Source organism: Athene noctua, chromosome 7 (genome assembly GCF_965140245.1).
Source record: "Athene noctua chromosome 7, bAthNoc1.hap1.1, whole genome shotgun sequence".
Taxonomy (NCBI): domain Eukaryota; kingdom Metazoa; phylum Chordata; class Aves; order Strigiformes; family Strigidae; genus Athene; species Athene noctua.
The window spans coordinates 13,274,976-13,290,754 of NC_134043.1; the positions used below are offsets into that span (position 1 = coordinate 13,274,976).

A 15,779-nucleotide genomic window follows, 5' to 3' on the forward strand; every position below is an offset into this window, starting at 1 on the left:
AGCAAATGGCATTTGCCCTAGCGATGGCTTCAGAAGGGCTCTTCTGGGACAGCTCCTGTGAAGCCTTTGCTTTCAAAACTTACCTTTCCTCACATCTACTAGCACCTATAAACCAGTTTCTAACATTAACCTGTTTCCACATTCATAACTGCACACTGCCAGCCCTGCAGCTGATCCTTCCTTTGCCTGGTGCCTGTTCCCTGCTAAATCTATGAAGCCAGTGCTGTTTCAACAGAGATCACCTTCCAGCAATTTATAGTTGAAAAATCACAATGGCAAAGGTGCTTTTATACTGATTGCATGTTGGCCAGTCCCTGATGAATGATGGTAAGTGCTCTAGGTATGCACCAACAGGTCCAAGAAACTTTGCAATTTAAAAAAAACAGAACCAAAAAAAACCCCTGATCCACTTGGAAGAGGATTAAATTGAAAATGCTCGAAAGTTCACATTTAACAAGCACAGAAACCTTACCCAGACAGGTCCTTTTAGGTGTGGTTCCTTCAGCTACTGGATGGGGCAGGATTTAGCTCTCATTCCTCTGGCTGGCTGGGAGGGAAAGAGAAAACGAAGTTGTATGTGCAGCTTGCTGCAGACCTGGGCTTTGAAAAGTGACTGAGAGTTAGTAGTAGGGGCCATTATCAGCTCTGTCTGACCCAGAAACGTGGAGTTTCAACTGTCCTGCTCTACCCCCGTAACTGGGCTCAGACCCTGATGACACCTACGTCTCGTCTCAGCAGCAACCTGCAGGCGAGATGCGATTCTCAGCAGCACGTGAGAAAATTCACTTTTCTCAGTTTATGTTAATACACCAAAGCGTCTCAGCAGGGCTGCGCCACTGCGACAAGACCAGAATTTAATAAACAGTCCCGTTGATACACTTCATGTTTGTGTGTTGGCACTGCTGTGCCAAAAGGATTAAAAATTAGTTAGGAAACATCTTAGTCACATCTGCTGCCTTTAGCGATTCCCCAGGCTCCTAGGGAACAGGTTGGTGGAACAAGGCAGCCCTGTTTCCTTCTGTGGGTGCATCTCAGTGGAGCTGGGCTTTAGTGACAGCCTGCTTTTGTCCTGTGCTGCACTTCTCCTTGCCCAGGCTGACCAGAGGGGCTGGGACCAGCCAGAGCACTGCTGCTGGGAGCATGGGCACTGGGGAGGAAGGGTTGCAAGCGCTTCATTTTAATTCACTGAGCAAAAATAGTCTTGCAATAAAAAGGCTTTTATATCTACAGCAGATATAGGTGGGGGAGGAAAAGCACGGGCAGTGAAGTGGAGGAGGTGGGCAACACCACCGCCTTCCAGTCCCCACAACATGAACCTCCTTAGCTAAAGCTTTCCTCCCATCGCAGAGATCATCTTAACACACCCCTCACAACATCTATGCTGAACATTTCCTCCCTTTCTACTCAGAGTAACTGTCCTTGAAAAGGCTCGCTGAATGTTTCAGAGGTCTTTGCAAGACTGGCCCCCACGGGCAGAGGGCCGGTGCCCACGTCAGCGGGCCCATCTCGGACTCGGCGTAGGAGCAGCCGCTCTCACACAGCTGAGCCACGTGTGCTCAGAGGCGCATCGCTCACTGCTCTGAACAAATACCCTCTGTCTGGGGACAGGCCCAGTTTATGCCTGTCCAGGGGCAGCCCATGATTTAAGGGCCAGGCTGTGGCCAGGAGCCATTAGCAAAGGGGACAGGGAGGAGGACAAGCGAGCCTGTTTAGGATGCTAGGCAAAAGCACCAGAAGGACTTTGTGTCTCAGAGGTGCAATATAAAATCTCAGTCATACAACTCAGCACACGGGGGTAGAGAGAGAAACGACCACAAATTCAGAAAGTCACGTATGGCAAATAGCTCACACACCAATAAGAGAAATTTATAGCTCTGACTCGATTCGCAGGATACCAAATGCCGTGATTTCTGATGCCATTTCTAAATTCATGGCCACTGCGTGGAAAAGCTCAGACAAGTTTCTACATATTCATAGCGTTAAAAATAAATGTTTTCTGACCTCCCTGGTGACAGCGTGACTCAAAGAAGAGCAGGAACCCACCACCTAGCCCTCTGCAACCATTAAGAGAAAACTTTCTTTCCCCCCCCAAGAAAGAGTATTTCCTACTCCCTGTCAGCAGTGGACGTGGCAACAGTCGAGATGACAGCCTGGAGCCATCACCAGGGTGGTCACACTGGTGACATGCTCAATATCTCTTTAGCTGAGTGACAGTAAGAGATTGCCACTGCACAGCTTGGCGATGAAGATAAAGCCCTGCCCCAGCCCAGGGGCCAGACCAAGCAGCGGGCTGGGCCAGTGTGCTCGTCTCCCCACGCACATCCAGACCATCCCCATTGCCCGACGGAAACCCTGGGTCTTCCCTGCTCCAAAACCAGGTTTACAGAGTGGTTCAGGAGCCACCCTGGTTCACCTCTCCTGGGCTGTCTGACATTGCTACCCACTGTCCCTAAGCACAGCCCTCACCTAAAGGGATATGTGCTTTGCTTGTCTGCAAAGTAAAAAAACCATACTCAAATCAGAAAGTCCCACCTCTAAAGAGAGCAGGAAGGGAAAACCCCAAATAGTTACATCTTCCAGAGTTCTAATCTTTCACTGAAAACCTCTCCACTGCATTTCACTAGGTACCATTTTATTTCACAGCGCTATTTCCCCCCACATTTGCATCTCTTGGGACTTCTGCTCTGGCACTGATTGCTCAGTGACACAGAGCAACTCCATTGCAGAACTGTAACATATGTTATAATACAGTGTTAACTATAAATTGAAGTTTTAACTAAAAAACATGGCATATTGAAGAGGCAGAGAGAATCCTTCCACAGTACTAACTGCCTTTTACAATAAAGGCAGTGCGACATGTCAGTCCTTTTGCCAACTAGTAAGCTCCTTGCTGCGTTTCTTGGCTACAAACATGAACTGTTTAGGTGTATGGCATGGGCAGGCTTCCTCTCTGAGGGAGTTTCCCGACATTTCTGGTGTTACTACATCAATGGCTGAGGGAGAAACACTTTTGCAAATGGGTGGCCTAGTTTTACAACTTGGTTCATCTGAACAGGTGAGGAAAAGGAGCTTAGATCTTCTGCAACATACTTTTCTGTCCTCCAGGCAAAGAAGCTTGATCCCATAGCAAGATGGGGACAGATGTTGCCACATCAGCTGAAGGGGCAGTGGGAGGATGGCACCTCTGCATAGAGCTGTGCTTTTGGAGACATCCCAAGTGGTTGCTTCACTAGACTTTTATTTCTCCATCTAATTGGGGGAGTTTGTTCATCTTAATGGGATGACAGTCAGCTTGGCAAGACCACAGCGTTCAGGTCTCTGGGGAGGTCCGTAGGGCAGTGGGGACCAGGAATGGAAGGAGGATTTTGGTGAAAGTCTCCCAGAGGCCCTGGGAACACAAGCAGAAACCCAGGAGCTCTCTGACCTATGGCCCCTGTGCTGAGGGACCTGAGGAGCCCTGCAGTGGGTAAGAGTGTCCCACAAGCGTTGCTTCGCAGCCAAACCTCACGTGTATTACAGCTCTCCCTGTCTTTGCATTACTGCTTACCTACTTACCAGGGCAGTGTGATGGAAAAGATATGGCTAGCTCCCTGCTCAGCACGTACTCCAGTTTCACAGTAAATTCTAGCTCTAGGTTTTGAGGGCGCAAACTTTGCTCCTTCCAAAGTTCTAGTGAGATCATCCCAGCAACAAGTTCTGATTCCTTGCGACAACCCACGAAAACCACTTCATAAAGGTCTGAAGCTCACATTTCAAGCACTGAAGACCCATCAAAATTTCCCTGCGCATCTTTCCAGGTCAGAAAGGCTGCTTGCAAAAAGGGTTTTCATCTCCCTGAGGCTATTTGACTCATGTGGAGCCACTCTCTGCCCCATCACTGCTGTGAGGAGGGCATCTCTGAGCTTCCATGGCAGCCAGAGGGTTAAACTTGTTCCTAAATTCCTCTCTTACCCCTGCCATGCCCCCTCCTCCTGCACCTGGGCAACGACCATCCAAAGCACCAGGCAGTGAAACACCCTTCCCATTTAACCAGTGCCGGCCTTGTCCTGCCCTGGCAGGGCACATGAATCCTGTCCAATTAGCAGCAGCCCTAACAAAGCTGGCTGAAAAACCACCATTAAAATGAAAAACAGTGTGTAAAAAGAAGGCAGAGCAAGCACAGCCATAATACAACTTACTGCATTCCCCAGACAAACAGCCTCATAATTTACAAGGAGCTCAATGCCTCACCTGAGTTTTAGCCTGTTTTTCCCTGGGGAGGTAATGCATTACCTCCGCCCCGCACTCTGCATTTGCTCAGGGCTTCGGGTTTTTATCCAAAGAGATTAGGATCTCTGCCATTAAAAATGGAGCTTTCTGCTATGTAGCGATAGTTCATTGAAATGTGGTTTATTTCCTTGTTTCTGCTACCTTGACTGAAAGCTAAACATCTTCAAAGACTGACGCTACGTGCTGCACATAGATCATCACCACTTTAGCCACGACTGTCTGCTGCTGATACCCCAACAGCCCTGTCTTCCACCTGGCTCTGGTCCCCTGGGGACAACCCAGCCTGGGTGAGCCGACACTTCCAGCTGCGACCACGGTGAAATCAAAGATCTCCAAATCACCAACATATTTGACTCTAAGCATGTGAACAGACCAGATTGTCACCAAGTTACATCCATGAGGAGGAGCCTGGGCTTCCAGTCCAGGTCATGACAGCAGATCAAGGTGAGAGAACAACAAGGCCAACTCCCGGATACGATATGTGCCATCAGAAGCATCCCAAGCCCCATGACTGCTTTTTTGTGTCTGCCAGTCACATTATTACCATTTTTAACTTCAAAATAATGTTTAAAACTCTATTAGAAGAAGTACTAGAGCATGGACTCGTAGAAAACAAGCCTGTCCTGACTGTGGTAGGAAAGGAAGAGATGACCATGCAGGTCTTTTCCATCTCTTCCTCTTCTGAGAGTTAATTAGCAAGGCAAGGTAATGGTATTTGTGCATTTACTGCATGCACTGATTACAATAAATTTTGTCCTGCATGTTAAAGTCAAAAACATCTCGCATCTGCCAAAAAGCAATCAGGACCAATTAATGAAGATGTAATTTCCCCAGATGCTGCTATTAACATAATTCACAGTGTTCCTAGCAACATGAATATAATTAACCCAGTTAACCACAGCTCTCATCACCACTGCACCGAGCTGCCCATGCTGGCAGAGGAGCCGCACTGAGCCCTGTGCCCAGGTGGCATGTCCTCAGGGCTGGTGGCTGGTCCTGTTCCCCCTCCTCTGGGGGTGGGTTTGGGGGTTACAGGCGTCACCCACAGCCCACCAGTGATAAATGCTCTTCTCAGAGGCAGGACAACATAGCAGCCCTCACCCCACATGGTTTATGTGACTCAAACACACCTCTCCAACAGGATGGGTGACACTGCAGCAGACCCACCCCAGTCCTGGAAAGGCTGCACACTCATGTTGGTCAAATTCATAGCAAAAATTAAGACAGTCCCTTAACCCAGGGTGCCCTCCAGCTCTTTTTTACAGATTCACGCCCTGCATAGCAATGTGGTAAGGACACAGCTTTGCCTTCACCACCATCCAAAGCAAAAAAAACCTTACTGTTAGAGAGCAACAGAACAAGGTGGGAGCCACGGGTGACCCTCACCGATGGGGTGCAGTCCTAGAGGGGCTGGTACCTGGGTCCATCAACACCTCCACACACAGCAAGCCATGAACCAGTCCAGGATCCCACTAGAGTCCAGCAGCTGAGAGCAGAAGGAGACGGGGACAGGAGAGATGGGACAATATGGGTCCAAAGGCCCTCCTGAAGGCAAGGCTCACGGCAGGACTGCTGGCCCAGGGCTGAGATGCAATGGGGGTCCCACACCCATGGGTAGGTGTGTGTCCCAGCTGAGACTAGGCAAGGCCCCATCAGGGCCTTCAGGTACTTCTCCTCCAGTGATAACGGAGCAGTGAGCAACTATCAGACATTTTATGTGCCACAGCTGGTGCTTGCTGTGGGCTGGGGACAGGTGCTACTCCCAGTGCTGATGGGGAAGGGCATCAGTGGTTGGATTTTTCTCTCTGCTCTATCCTAACTCAGCTCCACTCCTGCTTTTCAGCCAGCAACCTGGGGTGAAAGAGAGGGGCAGATAAAGGTTCAGGTGTTCAGACCAAATTTGAGGGTTTTCCCAGTGTTTGGGTCCTTGCTGAGGCAAAAGTCTCATCCTGTGTCTGCATCTCCATCGTGCTCTTGCCTGATCACTCTTTGAATCCCAGAGGCAGGAGCTGGAGCCACCCTTGGGAAGGAAAGGACTGAGCCTCCTACAGCCCCCCAGATCGTGTTTTAGTAGTGAAGCTGGATCTCTGCCCGCCTTTGAGGGGTGGGTGCCAGCAAGGTGCTCTAACCAGTCCTAATAGCTTGCACAAAAGGATTTCAATTTTCCCCAACTTGAGAGAACTGATATTTTCAAGTGGTCGAAATTGGTCAGAAATGGCAGTTTCACCCACATCCAAGTATGCCCTGAAAGGACTTCTGGGGTTGGGTTTTGGGGCTCCATTTTATTTAATCTTCCCCCATTTTCAATGAAATCTCACATCAAAAAAACATGGACATTTCTAAAAAGCTCAAAAAAATTGGAAGGGCTTTTCTCTCCTGAGGGAAGAGCCCCTGATTTCTCTCCTAGCCTTTTTTCTGGTGAGAGAGCAAACAAAAAAGGGGATGTTAAAAATTAATGAATGCTTTTTTTTTACCCCTACAAGTGCGGGAAGTTTTCAAATACATTTAAACTATTCAGTTTTTTCTTTTGATAGCTTTGGCCAATAGGGAGTTGATTTCCCAACCAGCTCTTGGAGCACCTTGAAGCTCCTAAAATTTGGAGAAACGTTGACCAAACTCCATTTCCTAGCTTGAAATCACCAGTGCTTTAAATAATTCATCTGGTTTCTTGCAGATTGATTTAATTCAAATCACCTGAAAATACTAGGCTTAAAAATGTGGGTAATCTGCCAGGTCAGAAAAAGCAGGACATTTTAATGAAAGTACAGACCTGTCTAAACCAGTGAGTAGTTTAACAATTACCTGATATAATAACATGTAAAAAGATGCTATGGACAAAGGTGAGATCATTCATGTTAATTAAAATGTCTGAGCTGCAATAGTCCTGCCTTAATAGTGGATTTAAGCTGAGGCATTGTAAAGCGATGTTAGAATGGCCATTGCTTTGTGTAATTAAGGAAGAAGTAAAGAATTATCAAGTACCTTCATGGAGGGCCAGGGAAACACTGCCAGCTCCTTACGGTCACCGAGTGGGTGGTATTTGTGTGTGGGATGTTTCTGGACACTAGTGAGAAAACTAAGCGCCAGGGATGGGGGTGCTGGGGTGAGAAGCTGCCATCAGCATGGTCAGCTGCTCCCCCCGGGTGATCACCTGGATCCAGCACTGAGAAAGGTCAGGATGCCCGCTGATCCCCAAAGCAATCCCCATTTGCTTTTCCCCGCTGCCCTCCCACCTTCTGCCCCTTCTCTGAGAGATACGGCCACAAAACTGGACTCTCTGCAAGTGCCAGGAATGACTTGGTGACATGTTTCACTGCGGTTTTGTGCAATGTGCTGCCCTTTCCCACCCTCTCTGCCCAGGCAGGTGGGCTGGCAGGGGACACTCCCCTAAACCCCAGCAAGCCGGGCAGGCTGCCTGGGCGGCACTGCTGCCCTGGGGAGGTATGAAATACTCGTCAGGAAGAGCAGGTGATTGATTCTGTGACAGGGCGATTAGGGCCCAGGCGAGGAGGACCTCAAGCATTCATACTCAGCAGAGTGGCTTTGATAACAGGGAGAGCAAAACCCCCCAGCACCTTGCTGCCAGCAGCTGGGAACCCCCCGGGGCAAGAGAAACCCCCACTCACTGCTCCCTGTCCTGATCCCACTGGCGTTCATACCCCTTTTTCAAGGGATGCAATTTGCCCCCCAAACCCCAGAGTGGAGATGAGACTCTGTACCCCTAAAAGTTGGTACCCAGAGGGAGGGAGCCCTGGTGCTGGTCCTGCATGGTCCCCTCCATCCCTTGTCTGCAAGATGAAGATAATAATCCTGATGCGGGGAGGGGGGGGATTGAAATGTCTGGGACATGGTAGAAAAGCCAGCGAGGAAATCTATTCCCTCCTGGCCAGCAGAGCTAATGCTTCCCTCCTCGCTGGGCTGCAGCAGGGTGCAATGCCCAAACCACCCCTGCCTGCTCCGGGGCCTCCCAGCAGATTGGGGGGAGCGTGGCTGCTCCCCCAGCATTGCCCTGCATCCATCTGGGTGTTGGGCTCTGCCTGTGCCTTCCGCAGAGCATCCAAAAACATGCCCACATGGCAGTGCAGGTTGGGACTGCAGGAGGATCATCTCCCGTGCCCCGGAGCACCAGCCCTGCCAATGCACAGGGACATGCCAAGGTGGCTTTTTGAATAGTTTTCTTGGTTTTTTGCACCATGCTAATTCTTTTATTCCATCAGCTACAGAAAATCGATGCGCCTTTTCAGTTAGAAGTCCTGGCTTGAAACTTTTGGTCCCTTAAATCATCTTCCCATGATTTAAGGGGAGGTGAAATCTCTCTCTGGTGCCAGCTGCCGTGACGCCTTCCCAGGAGAAGCCCCACCGCAGAAAGGCGACGCGACAGCATGAGATACGAGAGGGGCTGAGCCCCATTCCCTGCCCCTTCACTCTCCTGACCTCACCGGGCCCCTGGCCACCCCACAGAGCCCCTTTCACCCCAGTGCACGACGGCGGCTCTGCCAGGGTCACCTCCTCCACCTTCCTCACACCTGACAGCCTCCCAGCACCGATGTGGGGGGACCGGTGCTGGCGGGAGCCCCAGCTCCCAGAGAGTGCCTGCGGGGGCAGGCCTGTGTCACTGAAACCCCACAGCATCCTTTTTACTTGCAAATGGCACAAACTCAGGGAGAAATCGCTCAAACATGGCGCGCCAGGAGTCCATTTCCAGCCTCACTCCTGGGAGCACAGCGGCACCCGCATACTAATCCAGCCAGATGTTATTAAAGCTTTGATCAAATTAAACATAGAGAGCTTTTTAAGTTCCCCCTTTGGATTTATCCAGAATAAATTCTTCTGAGAGAATCAGCTAATTGATGGGTTACTTTTAAAAAATTTTGGCAGCTTGCTGGGTTGGAGCATCAGTGTGAGGTAGCTGCTATCCCTGCACCCGGCCAGGGATGGTTGGTGGGATACTTATGAGGCCCATGAATTTCCCTAACGCTTTATGGACTTGGCTGAAACATCAGGAGGACATGGAAAGCCCCAGAAATAATTTTTTAAAATTCTGTACTGAAAGCTTTTCCCTCCTTCCCCCTTTCAGATTCATTTATTTAATTTCCCCCTTTGAAATAAAGACTAATGTTGCTGAATCCAAAAGCACGGCTCTTTTGTCTTGCCTCGCAAGGAAAGAAAATAGCCTTGCTCCCCTTTTAATGCTAATGCATGAAAAATCTCCCAGTGAAATCTCCATTTATCAAGCCAGATTGAAGGGCACACAACAGAGGAGCTTATTGCCCTGCCGCCTTTTTCCTTGTACCTCTGTTTGTATTATCAAATGGTGTGATTAAGAAGATTGCTTTTTCTTTAAAGTGTTGCAAGACAGAAAATTTACAGCAAGGGGAATCAGGAAAGAACATGGGTGCAGCTTTATATCAAAATTGGAGTGTTTCCTAACAATTAAGAGGGAGACACGAAGTTTGAGGTAGAAGGTGATTTTCAGCACAATGTGCTGGGTGCCCCATGTCACTGAGGGGTGGTGGGAAGCTGCTGGGGATGGAGGGCTCAGGTTGGTTCTCTGGTGATGCTGACAGGTCAGCCACCAGCTCTCCCAGCTGCAGGGAGCCACTCCACCACCCTTACTAACCAGTAAAGGAATAATACTGATGCTTTTCACTGACTTCAACACAATCTTTTAAACAATTATTTGTAGAATTAATAGAGAAGTCAAATAACCCAAATGAATGATAACATTTTAAAGTAATTATTTGCTACAAATGAACACAAATGGTTTCAATATACAGTGCATTAACTCCAGCAGTGAGGAAATTCATCCTAATTAGAGGTGCAGTTGGTCTGCGGTGTGTTCGTCAGGGTGCTTGGATCCAGGACCTGCCTGAAACCCTTTATCAGCTGTAAATCCATATTTTCTTCCCTCCCATATAAACTCCTCATGGCTTCTGCTCTTAAGTAACCCACATCCATGGTGAGCTTTTTCTTTTTGTCCCTTAAGTGCTCCACTTTGTCCCATTTAATCCCACAGGAGGTACAGTAGTGGAAGGATACAGCCCAGCTATAAGGTTCACCTGCTCTAAAGTAATTTTTTCTTGCACGGAAAATTTGTAGCAGACAACAAGAGCATTTTAATGCCAGCCTCCCTCTGCCAACAGCCAAATTCACCAAGAAAAGGGGGGATGAGCACAGGTATCCACAACAATCCCAATGGCACTTGGTGGGAGCTGCTCCCCAGTCTTCCCAGCCAAACCCCATCACTTGGCCAAACAGGGACCATGCCTCAAATCAGTCATCAGGGCAGGTATTTTGTGGGTGTAATGCAGTTTCCTCCACGTAATTCAATCACTGCATAATTAGATTACCTTCTCTGGCACCTATTTATTTGTACCAAAGGCACACGCTTTCCACCTTTTATTTTTATCATTCCAGGCAGCTGACATTGGACAAGGCAATCAGAGGTGACAGAAAATTTCTGTTTCGATTAATGAGAGAGAAAAGTTCTGGGGGAAGGAGAGGCAGAAAAGCAGGGATGGAGGAGGACATGATAATTCAGGGTGATTAAGGCTAATTGCCCTGTTTTGATGCCAGTTGCAGTTTCCAAAGCAGAACTACTGGGCTGTGAAGGTCAGGAGATGTCCCTCAGGTGCCCGCAGTGATGGTGAGGTGCAGGCTGCCCAGTTGCCCACGGGACCCACTGTCATCCCACCGCTGCTCATGGAGCCCTGCCAGCACGCACGAGGCAGGGCAAGCAAAGGGACAGGGACATTGTCCTGACAGACCTAGCCAAGGTAGTGGGATGGAGGAGGAAGCTTGGTTTGCTGTAGAAGCACCATATGGAGACAGTTGCTAGCAGTGATCCTTGGTGCAGTGCCATGGCACCATGCAGGCAGAAAAACACCAAACCCAGCCATGGTTTCTGCCAGCACATTTCACCATGGGGAAAACCAGAAAGCTCCTGTCTGTCCCCACCATCTTTCCTCCTCTTTTCCCTCCAGCATGGCTGGCTCTCTCCCTGAAGCGTGGCAGTTTATATCACTCATAAACCACAGCACTGGCTGCACCTCATCCTTTCACGGGTGTGTTGGCTCTTAATGCCAATGACACCTCATGGCAAATGAGTCCTGTTAAATATTTCCTTTAGCTGTTGCAGTGTAACCGTCTTTCCCTCTGGTGCTTGTCTGGCAGCTGTGGAGAGATGTGGCCATGTTTGCTCTCCTCTAATCCTCTCCCATCCTCTCTGTTGGCCTCATCTCCATCACCCTGCTTCACTCACTATCTCATTGAAGACTGAGAGAGTGAAATCTTATCTTGACAGACCTCAGTAGGAGCAGGACTGCACCCAGACTGCTTATATTTTTATTAAGCAACAAGGCACATCTACTCCTCCAGCCTACACAGGTGACCACCATCCTGGAGCTACAAAATCAGGAGAACCTGCATTGCTGGTCTGCCTCAAATGCCTGTTTTTCTAGTGGATGTGTGTGACATCCCCACACTCACATTAACCTATTTTTCAAGGCATCTGATATACTTTTGGCAACTCCCAATCCTCAGGAAAGCAAAATGAGAAGAGACTTGGCTCCTTCCCCAAATAAAGCACAGTTGATATATAAAATGTTCCCTGAGTGCTGGGAGTTTGCCTTGCCCTTGCACAGCTTAAATATTTTGTGAGGCTCACGGAAATGGGGAGAAAGGCTTATATTACTACTAGTCTTGCGTGTTTCTCATTCAGTTTTGCCATTTCCATGGCTTCCCTGGGCAGGTGGGATCCCAGGTTAACGTTCAGGTACCCTGGCTGGGTGGGAGCCCCTGGGGTTCCTCATCCTGCTCGCCCCTCTGCAGCTGCTGGTGCTGGGGGCATGGAGGGGCTGCACAGGGGAGCCAGCCCGGTCCATCAGCCACTCTCCATCGCCTGCACCGGCTGCAGCAGCCCTGGGAAATAAAGTCACTGCATCAAAGCACACTGTGCAACAGGAAACCTAGTGAGCTCCTCCAGCCAGCCCAAATCGACATGGAAAATATTGCTTGGGATATGGGATACTCATGCACACCAAAACCTTTCACCAGGAGAGCGCTGGCCTCCATCAGAGTCCCTCCAGGAGTGACTGCAAAAGATTTACAGTGGCCAGTTGCCCCACTGCTGTTTCCCCAGCACGACTGGGCAGGCAGGGCTTGGGGGGGCACAAAGGGCAAGTACAAGCAAGTAAAGGCATTTGTGGCTGTTTGTGGAAGGGGCATGGAAATGGGTCAGGCATGGAGGCAGATGATGCTAAAGGGAACAACATGGGAACACACCGAGTTCCCACTCCCAGGTGTTTGTGTGCGTTTGGACATCCGTGGAAAGATGTCCACACCACTGAAAAACACTAATGGTAAGGAAGGAGCCTTTCCTAACAGAAAAATATTCTTATTTATTTCTGGAACCTAAAATTTTACTAATTCCTCATGTCTTGTGGCAGCCATAGGAACAGACCTACCGAAGTCGTCTTTGTGGAGAACAGAAGTTTGGAAATAACAGAAAGCTTTTATCCAGAGCAAAACCTTTGTCATAAAACTTCAGAAAACGAATTTCTTTTTCAATGGGTCCCTGGGGGCCTAAAAAATAAATATCTAAGGATTCATGTAGTAGTAAAAGTCGATAAAAATCTTTGAAGCAAATGGGCTATTGAGGAATTATGCGTGGAAATGAATGGATGGATTCTTCTGCAAATCTCTTCATAGAGGTGCCCTGACATAATGAAGACACAGTAGGTGCATTAGTAAAAATCCTCTTTTTAATAACTGCTATACCTTATGGTTTTCCTAAAGCGACAGTTTACCAGATGGAAAATCCACTTAAAGATTTTTATCTAGAAAGGAGGCTGCAGTTGTTCAGCAGGAAGGAGACAGCTTTGTTCTCCATCCCCTCTCCGGGATGGGGGATGCCATACCTGTCTGCATAACACTCGAAAGCAGTGAAAGCCTTCCTTTCCCCTGGCAAGAAGTGGTCAAAAGACGATCTGGGGTCCACAGCCAACTTTATGGTAGCAAAATGCAAGGAGAAAAACACGGTGTGTGGAAATAGGGTGGTTCCTGGGCAGGGCAATGCCAGACATGTACCCCACAGAGCACCCAACATCCAGAAAATGCACCAGACAGGCCCCTTGCTGTCCCAGAGGCTGGACTTGCTCTGTGGAGGTGCCTGTGGCTCCTCAGAACCCCCAGCCCTCAGAATGACAGCTGCCTCCTCCCCACCGCCTGCCCCGTGTCCAAACCAGCCGTGTAAATAAGGTCCCAGTACACGGCACTTGTTCTGCAGCTTGTAATGGTGTTTACCAGCCCTCGCAGGGAGTTTTTCACGTACCCCTGAAGAACATGAGCTATTTTTACATAAGCGCCAAGCTTTGCTGCAGAAACAATGCTCCCTGCTTTAATTATTATCGATTTTCATTTTTTCAAGGAAATGTTGGGCCTCTCTAAACCCCCCGCTGCTGATGCCAAAGATCTCTGAACGATTTTGGCTGAGCAAGCATTTATCTCGCAAATCTAAATATTTATGCTACAGCTGTGTAAACAGCCAAAACTTGAAGGAGGTTTATTTTTAGTGTTCTTGAATTGCAGTGAGTGATTAAGATGGACCCGTCATGCAAACTCTGATGTCTTCTTTTGCTTTTATTGCATGTTGTTGCTGATGGGACCAGCCCCCTCACCCTCCTTTCTAAAGGTGTTTTGCTCTGATTATTTATATGGTGAATCCAGATGGATAGGAATTAGTTGGTTGTTACTTTATGTTGCATTGTTTATCTGGAACCCAAATGTACATCTGCTTGAATGCAGCGGTTTAAAACATACAACATTAAACATAAAAAAACCCAACAAACAGCCTGTTGTTAAAACATGATATTCAGGAAAGAGAAAAGTTATTCCTTAGTGTACACCCAAAGAATATGTTACCAATCTTGGCATGACCCTCCACAGACTCTTCTCATGGAGAAATTATTTACTCAGCATTGGACAAGCAGGAGTTGTGTTTACAAAAATTGTCCTAGAGGTTATGTTATCCACAACTGGCTGCTCAAAAGCTGTGTGGGAGAATATACATGCCTGACAGGGTAGCAAAGTGATTGCAGATCCCCTCCCTGGTTTTGGCTGGGGTCTCCCTGCATGGTAAATAAAGGTTTTGAATGCATGGGTGTGCAGCAACTCTGCAGAGTTGCTCCCAGCTTTGGCCGTCTGCCTTTAGACATCACTGATGCTGGGAACAAGTGTGAGGAGATGGAAATTGCAGGCAATGAGCAGCCTGAGTTAAACACAGTTCAAAAGAAATAAAACAAACTAAAGAATTTGGTTTTTTCTTTTTTCTCTGGTTGTAGTGAGAAAAGCTGCAGTTTGCTTTTGGGACTGTGATATCAGCCAGGACAGCCTACAGGCTCGCGCTTGCCTTCAGCAGGGTTTTAACTCTATCTGAGGCTTCATCTGAGCTGTGAAAATGGCTGTGTCCCCTCCTCATGGAGGACAAGCAAGGCATCCCCAAACCAGCCTCGACCCCATCACGGAGCCGGCGTGGGGGACACCAGGGGGGCAGCAGGGAAGGATCCCCAGGACCGCATCCCAAACCCCCACACCACTGCTGTGCCTGCCGGGGCGAGCGCCTGCACCTCACCTGGTGCTTGGTGATAACGGCCTGGAACAGCTCAGCGGGTTGGGGGATGCAAACACCCAGCAATGGGTTTTCCCTAAATAAACTCTTCACTCCCGGGCAGCAACGCTGCTGCTGGCACCTCTCCTGGGCAACAAATTGATTCCTCTGACTAACAGCCCCGCTGGTTGGTGGCATGTCCGGGAGGCTCGTGGCGTGGGAGCCCCGGCTCGCTGGGGGTTACCCTGCAGGCCCCCGCAGGACCCGCCCCAGGAGCCGGCCGGACGTGCAGCACCTCTGCGGGGTCCCAGCACAAGAGCCAGCACCATCCCCTGGGGTGCACCAGGACCTTTGGCCAGAGAGGAGCCCATCACAGTGAAACAGAGGTGCAGCCCCCCTGAAAAAAACCTTCACTAGAGGAAAAGTAATGGAAAACCTCCCAGAAAAGCCACTATTTTGGGAGCATAGCATTCACCAAAGCAGAGAAACGTGAAGATCAAACCCTGAGGTGGGCAAGGGGGGTCAGATATGAGTCCTCAAAAGCAGCTTCTGCTCAGCTTTCAGCGTTTTGGGGCCTCAGTCATCTTGAACCGGGGCAGATCATTGGGATACTCCAGCACCAGCCCCCCACACACGCTCAAGCCTTTTGAATAATTTGATTAAAACAAGACACATGGTCCCAGTACCATGCAGGAATGGAGCCCAGATTTCAAGCCAGGGAGGCCTTGTACCATCAGGGATTTGTCTGACATGGTTAACATTAGGCAAACAATTTCCAATAGCATAATGTACCCAGAAAGATGGGATTTAAATTTTCAGGTGCAAAGGAAAATTTGTCAAGCGAGGGCCCAATTTTCTCCTGCTTTTCACCAGGGAAGTTATCACAGTTTGCAAAGTGCTGCTG

The 15,779-nt window shown here is 48.9% G+C and overlaps 1 protein-coding gene across 4 annotated transcripts in view; it reads right to left on the reverse strand.

Moving 5' to 3' along the window:
- The window catches only part of SLC15A2 (solute carrier family 15 member 2), a 136,629-nt gene that overhangs the window by 58,576 nt on the left and 62,274 nt on the right, over nt 1–15,779 (reverse strand). For 2 of the 4 annotated variants that reach the window (XM_074911526.1, XM_074911525.1), the window contains exon 21: nt 473–547. The exons of 1 other annotated variant lie outside the window; for it this stretch is intronic. In XM_074911526.1, the coding sequence (XP_074767627.1) occupies nt 506–547 (42 nt within the window). In that variant the 3' untranslated portion in view covers nt 473–505. Of the gene's footprint in view, nt 1–472; nt 548–15,779 lie in introns of those variants that run through there. One more of the 4 variants, XM_074911521.1, reaches the window with a different exon arrangement.